This window comes from Charadrius vociferus, unplaced genomic scaffold, assembly GCF_000708025.1.
Source record: "Charadrius vociferus isolate BGI_N301 unplaced genomic scaffold, ASM70802v2 scaffold548, whole genome shotgun sequence".
NCBI lineage: Eukaryota > Metazoa > Chordata > Aves > Charadriiformes > Charadriidae > Charadrius > Charadrius vociferus.
Genome location: NW_009649587.1, coordinates 22,444 through 30,136, shown reverse-complemented (window position 1 = coordinate 30,136; position 7,693 = coordinate 22,444). Strand labels below are relative to the sequence as shown.

The 7,693-nt window shown below is 34.7% G+C and overlaps 1 protein-coding gene across 1 annotated transcript in view; it reads left to right on the top strand.

Moving 5' to 3' along the window:
• The window catches only part of LOC104291173 (poly [ADP-ribose] polymerase 8-like), a gene marked incomplete at its 5' end in the record, with an annotated part of 64,018 nt that extends 59,447 nt beyond the window's left edge, over positions 1-4,571 (top strand). The window contains 4 exons of the mRNA XM_009890373.1: positions 446-522; positions 1,470-1,539; positions 3,408-3,492; positions 4,469-4,571. Of these exons, the coding sequence (XP_009888675.1) occupies positions 446-522; positions 1,470-1,539; positions 3,408-3,492; positions 4,469-4,571 (335 nt within the window). The remainder of the gene's footprint in view (positions 1-445; positions 523-1,469; positions 1,540-3,407; positions 3,493-4,468) is intronic.
• Positions 4,572-7,693: the final 3,122 nt, after the last annotated feature.

Here is a 7,693-nt window from a genome sequence, read left to right as displayed (position 1 = left end):
TCGATGATCTTCAAGGTCCTTTCCAACCTAAACCATTCTATGATTCTATGATTCTATAATTGTACTGTCCCACCCACCGTAAATCAGACTGTTACTTCAACCTGAATAGCATCAGTTAAACTGAAGACATGCTAATATGCAACTCTGTTAAGCAACCACCTAAGAGCATTCCTGAGCTGAATTCAGTGGCATTTAAGCTCATGTTTATCTGATTTTGCCCCCGCTTAATGCTAATTTGACTTTCCTCAAGTCTTTGCAACACATGCAGATGTGTTGGTAATTTGCAGATTTAAATCGAAATATTCTATGATAAAGTTAACTAGCTTTTTGACTGCCATGCAAAGGACTGATTCCCACTGTGCTACCTGTTTCATTTTCCATATTTAACTTTGCTTATGAAGGTATTTATATGCCAGGGTATCTAACATGATTTTAATATTCTTAGGGATGAACAAGAAGCATCAGAAGGTGTCAGCTAAAGATGAACAAGCTTCAGGCAGTAAGGGTAGTAATACATCACAGGTACTGTACATCAGCCATCTCTGGAAGATTTATGGTTTTATGTTTGGGAACTTGATAGCTGAAAAGGAGACAATATTCCCTTTGTGAAAGATAAAAGTTTTATTTTATTGAGTGAAATCAGCAACTTCAGAGACTGCAGCCATCAAATACAGCCCAACTCTGCCCAATTTGCAGAGTATACTGCAGGTCCCTGTACTTTTCTTTTCCAAGTAGTAGTATTTGGGAAGAGAAAGAAAAGAAAATACAGATTGCATTATGACCCTTAGCAAGCCCTTGTTTTCCGCGTTCTAGACTTACAGAAGAAGGATGCAAAAGGAATTGAGAGTGGTTATTGCTGAAAAAATGAGTAGCACTTCATTGACAGCAAGTCAGTTTTTCTTTTTCATAGTTTTAACATATTAAACCATTAGAATTCTGCTTTATCTAAAGCAAACTCATAGCATTTATGTGTAGGGCTAAATTTTGAGAAAGAACTCTTACATCTGTCTCTACAGTTAACATGTAAAAACTAGAGAATAATCTGTCTTTGGAGAGAGATTGGTATGTAACAGCAGAAGCCCTCAGAAATGAGAAGGCCAGTAAAATATCAGGGTAGTGGCCAAAGAATCGATGATCAAATTCACCTTGTAATTATTTTTTTTTTCCACTATCAATTTGTTTGTCAGTAACATTCTGATATTTCTAATAATATTATTTATTCTGTAATAATTAGGAACTTTTCTTTCTGGATAAAGGAGTTCAAATCCCTCCTATGATAATCCAAAAAGAAATGATATAAATGTTTTTAGAAATTCTATTACATTTAGAAATACAACAGAAACATTTTAGAAAGACTGCCTCTATCTTTGTTCATTAATAAACCACGGAAAATAGCAGCCCTCTCCTTTGTTACTTTTTCACTCAGTCTTACTGCACTAATTAAGTTTTCTCATGTTTTTACATCTCAGTCACAGAAGAAAGGACAACAGTCACAATTTTTGCAAAGCCGTAACTTAAAATGTATAGCCTTATGTGAAGGTAAGCTGAAAGCCCTTGAAAAACTGTTTTAGTCATGGACACAGTGTTACTGGATGCAAATCAGTGAGACCTTTAGTTCCAGTATTGGTTGGTTTTAGGTAAGAGACTACTAGTAGGTGTACGAGTACTTGCTTAATTTCTGACCTTTATATTTCAGTTCAGAATGTTTCCCTCTTCAAACAAAACCTGTAACACATGCTGAATTTTCATGAAATAATCATATGCACATAGCAACTGATCATCTGGTTTGTCTTTCAAATGATCATGTTCCTAAGCCACCAATATAACCCAAGTCATGGTCTTTATTTGAAATAGTGACTTCTTGTAAGCTCTTGACAAATGCATTAAACACCTACAAGTCAGAAAAAAACAGTTTTCCTTCTAAATTTCCAAATAAATTTTCACTTCTCAGGCAAATATACTGTTCATCTGGTAACCAGTCTGTTCTCTCTGATGGCTTCAGAAATGTTGTGAAGTTAAAATCCAGTGCATATGAGTACAGTCATTCTTGAAAGACTTGGCTGTTCTTTTAATAACTAATGAAACCTCGGCAGTTTTTGAGAACAACAAATTATGAAATTTGAATAAGAATTGTACCAGTAATTGGTAATTAGTCTCATTGGCCAAACAAAAAGAAATTATATTAAACTTGGTTTGCCCTCTGTTTTGAGCATTTGTTTATTTTAAAAGTAAAAATTCAGACAGACAGTGGAAAAGATGTTATTTCAAAATGGAAGCTTTAAGCTATATATGCTGCTTTTTAATATATATTTTTTCGAGAATGTTCAAGTGAAATGTTTAATATGACTAAGGAGATGTCAGTCAACATGAAAATGCAATTTGATCTGTACAGAAAAATACATAAGTTTAGTTCTAAAACTTTCAGAAGAAGATATGAAATGAATCTAGGGTTTACTAGTATTTACTTGGCCTTTAATGCCTGAAGTTTCTAAATATAAATTATATCTTTCTCAAGGACTTTTTCATCTATGTCATTCTTTCCTCACATTTATTAATGGATCTTATAAAGGTGAATTTTAAATATTTGGTAAAATATATTTTATGTCATTCATTTCACTTCATTTTTCTATGAAAAGAAATGTTTAGGGGAGGTGGTTAATATAGATTTTAAATAAAATTAATTACAAGAGAAAAATGTTTGTTAAAAATTACAATTCATGGAAGAAATGGTATAAAAATTGAATATGCATTTATTCATGGTAGTGTTTAAATGCATTTATAGGAATATTTTCAAATACAGATTCATAGTAAAGATTCTACCCAGCAATAAAAAGGTTTCTTTCCTGTGTTGTCCCAATTCTGCCTGTAAATAACCTATCATTTATGTTTTTTAAACATTGAGTAAGTTTTGGCAAGCTCTGTGATCCCCTTGAGTCATAATTGCTATGCTCATTTTTTAAAAAATATTTGTTTGTATTGCAAATCCCAAATTTGTGGTATCTCAGTTTCAGGCTTTATCTTTCACATCTTATTTTTAGCTCAGCCATCATCAAACACAGATATCTGTTCAAAGGCTGATTAGTTGACTCAGATGCTCCTTAACAGCCCTATGGCCATTTAAAATCAGTTTTTAATAAATATACTTTTTCATTTTTCATTCCAATTAAGAACTGGCTTCCATACATCTGTGTTTTCTGGAAAATATAACATATTTTGGAAACAAGAATCAAGTTCATGTCCCTATTTGTACTAGCAGCCAACTTGGAGACTACGCCATGCCACAGACATGCATTGGAAAACTACACATTCCCAGAAGGCTATTTAAAGTGTTTAAAAAAGCAAATCTTTTAAAGCAATATTTTCCAGGCATGTTTTCATCACTATGAAATTTATTCTTTCCCTGATAGTGATAACTTCATCTGATCTGCAAAAACATGGAGAGATATGGGTAGTTCCCAATACGGATCACGTGTGTACAAGATTTTTCTTTGTGTGAGTACAAAGCTTCTTTTAACATTCAACATCTGTCCATTCTAGGCCTTTTTCCCCATGTTCCCTCCAATAGTTGTAAATGAAGTAGATAAAAGTTGTTTCTTCCTAATTCTTTTAAAGTATCACTTCATTTTTTATTTATCTCTGTACCTTTTTTAGGCAATGTATGTATAAGTTAGTGACAAAAGTTTAGTAGATTTTTAGTTATAGAATAAATGAATGGAGAGTTACTGATTTTCCCACTCTATAGCATTACCTCATGTTACAGTAAGTCTATCCATGTATTGTAAAATATCTCTTCTCTATGTGTGTATGTTTTAAAGCTGAGGAATTCATTAAAGGCTTCCTGTCTATGATGTGAGCATTTCCCCTGTCACCTATTATATATCAGCATAGATTTCAGTCCTGCAAAGAGAGTTCACGCAGAACAGTGGAGGAGCACGCTGACTGGGGGTTTCAGTGATCAGGATTGCTTTATCCATGCAAATCCTTAATGCAGGCGAGTTTCTCAAAGGGAGAAAAAGCCTGGAGGTTGTTGTGGTGTCACCTCTAAGTGGAGGCCCACTTGTGACAGGAGTTTGGGTACCACAGGTATTGCAGTACATTGTGCATGCTTTGGCACCAGCCTCAGGTAGGGTGGTCTGGGAGCAGCAGCAGAAACAGAAACAGCCCTTTCCTTTATACCTCCAGCAAGAGGGAAGCTGCTAACATGCCTTGGTGGGCCAGGTGCCAACAGAAGTCCCCTTTGGGTCCTAGTGGGTTATTCAACCTCGGGGTTTCAATGACAATGGCAGCCCTACCACCCTTCACTCTCTCTAGAGTTTAGGAACTGCATATAACAGTGAAGTGCAGCAGAGCATTTTAATAGGAAACATATGGAATAAACACTCTTGTTATTGAATGAAACAGTTTTGGATGTTTTAAGGTAGATTAATAAAACACTAATTTGATTTTATTTTCTGTACTCTTTTTTTAGTTATGAAGATGGTCAAGTGGGTGATACAAGCATAAATACACAGGAACCAGGCATTCATAAAGAGATTCTTCGGGTCATTGGCAATCAAACTGCTACTGGTTAAAAAGAGCACTCTTATTTACGTGATGTGATTTGGAAGCCGTCCTCGGTCTCAGAGCTGGATTTTGAACTGAAGAAGATGCAAAAAACTAATTTATTATTATTATAAGCAAATTAACCCTTTGAATACTTAACGTTTTCTTACTTAGTAATTCTTATCTCATCAAAATACCTGAGATGGTATGAATTAGCAACGGTAGGGGTGCAAAGTCTATTAATATACTACAACAAATAATTAAACAGGCATTTGGGATGCTCACAATAAACATACTTTAAAAAGGAGTTTTGTGCTTATACTTTTATATTAAACTTCAATTGGAGGTTTTAGTACTGTATACTGGTATTTTAAATTTAGAATAACTTAATTATAAGCAAGAGAAGATTTTATAGTGAAGCACTTGTATTATGCAGAATATTTTGCAATAAGTAAAATATTCCATATTTAAACATAATAAAAGGTTGTCTGGAACATGTCAAATTAAAGAGATTTGGTTACCTGCAGCTATCTCTGATTATTTTACACAAATGCAGCTAGGATTTAGAGTCAAAGGTTAAAACAACAATACATTTTTGATTTAATGAGTGAAACAAATCAAAAAGTAATGACTCAAAAAGTAGCTCAGATGCATTTTTTAATTATACAAGCCTAGCAAACACCTGGAAATCTTGAAGTTGTTAACTTCCGTTTTACAAATTTGCTTTTTTACAGTTTCTTTAGATCAACAAGGTTCTTTAATGTTTTCATCTTATCTTCAGTGAGACTGGTCTGTGGTTAAATTTAGCCACATATTTAAAAGTACCTGCTGAATTAGGGCTTTTACATGACTGAGTTGATTGTTCATACATCAGAACATACAACCAACTGCAAAATTTTACTGATTTTTCTCTTGGTGAAATATTTTTATTAATTTATTCTTATGGGAAAGCAAATCAAATCAAATCTTTCTGTCCTTTAAGCTAACAACTGTTGTTTCCAAGTGAGCGTGATGGCAACATCAGTCTCCAAGGCATAAATCACACCCTTAAATATGGAGAGCAGTTCAACTTACTCATCTGTGCAATTATTACAGGCCACCTCAGAAAGCAAAGATAGACTGAAACCTCTATTATGTTATTTTCATAATAAAGATACTGAAGAGCCAAATAACAACACAACAGAGCACAGGCCAATGTTTGTTTCTTTTAAATGGAACTGCATTAGATACGCAGTAATGGGTAATTCCTTCTTTCTGCACTCCCTTATTCCTTGCTGTAATTGAAGTGCCCTGCAAGTAAAATAGTGTTATTTGGCCTAGGAGCATATACTTTGAGATGTATTTTAGCATTCCAGACTGCTGGGGACGTCAGTTTTTGTGGGTTCACATCCAGACTTGTAAACCCAATCCTGTTTGCAAATCCCCATTTTGCTATTGAATTTGTGTTTACTTTCACCCCCATTTGGTGGACCCCTAACTTGAGTACCACTACTCTAATTGTTATCTTTTGTGTTGGGACACAGGTTAACTTCTTGAAACAAAAAGGATTTCTGAAATTTATCTATGTAAGGACTGCCTTAGATTGTGTAACTGCACAAAATCAGCGTAATTCGGAAGTGGAGCTGAGACCCTGGAATGACCATCTCTCCATGATTTGTCCTGCCATATGTGTCTTAATCACTATGTTTTGCAGAACAGAAAGAAACTAGGAAGCAAGTCCACAAAGATATCCTACATTAACCCTGGGCTGATAGTCCACCACTCTGGAAGACTTCCTCAAAAAACTAGGAGAAAAGAAAGATGACCATGAGTGAACTGGAGAAGCCAAGTAAGCAGTCATCTTCTTCAGGGTCAGTGCAAGGACACAAGCCCAGTGTTACACAGCAATGGAATTAAACCAAAATTCACTTGCTACACAGTGACTCAGGCACTTTTTTTTTTTAGCCAAAATATTAATGGGAAACTTCTAAGGTGTTATATTATCTGCAGGTGAACATGAGTCTTCAGATCATTCCTTTAACAAAGTATTAGTTCTCATCATTTTTACAAGGTGAATTTTTTTTAAAGAGGGAGGTTCTTTGGGGGTCTGTTACTCAAAAATAAATAGCCTTTCTATAGCAAACTTCAAAATTGAAGCCAAGACTTTATCACCAAGAACTGGAATGAAAAAGCCCAAGGAGGAGATTTTCTTTGAAGGATTTTTCCCTAATGGTTTTATCCAAGGGTGGAAGTTGCATATTGCCAAATTCTTCCAAATACTTATGTTCACATGGATTCCAGGGGATGAAAAATAAAAATCCAGGCTCATCTGAGCAAAGGCCCTGTGTTATCCATAAAGCCCTTGCATTTCCCTTCCTCTGTTATCATGCACATATTGGTGATAGAGCCATCTTTATAACTCCTGCAGTAAAGATGTAGGCTTTTCACAAACAACATGCAATCACAGAGAGAAAAGAGAGCCCCAGACTCTACTACCTTTCTTGGTAGAAATCTCCATGAAGCCATAGGTATCTAGCTGTGACCACGTCCAGCATGGAGCAACTGAGAGAATTCTTGGGAAAGAACTTTCTAACTTCTTCCTACCTCCCACAACAAATTACAAGCCCCCAAATGGGGAAGGTTTGACAGAAAAATTATGTTAATACCTTAATATTGTACCCTAATTATAAATTACCATATTTATATTTCTATAAGTATTTTAAACATTGAGAAAAGAATCAAAAAAGGTACTTTTAAACCTTTCTTGAAATTCAGGCAGATATTTAGCATTCAAGGGGTTAAGCAATTTGAGTTATCTTCTATGTTATGAAGAAATATAGCTCTGTTTTCTTCAGCAGTGCTACCCTGCTTCGATCACCTGAGTCTTTGGGTCTGTATTACTTACCATAAAATGGCCAGTTTGTGTAATAATTTGCTTAATATTTTACAGGAACTAATCAATGACACCGGAATTGGTGATGCTTATATTGAGGCTGTATAATTTTAATATTATAGCTGTTGGTACTAAAAACACATCTGATGAATAATGCTAAGATTATGCTTTTGTTAATACAAATATAAGATGACTCCAAATTAAGAATTTGTGTTTAGATCAATTATACTTACAAACCACCTCATACTGTGGAAATAATTAGCATACTTCCAACATGGA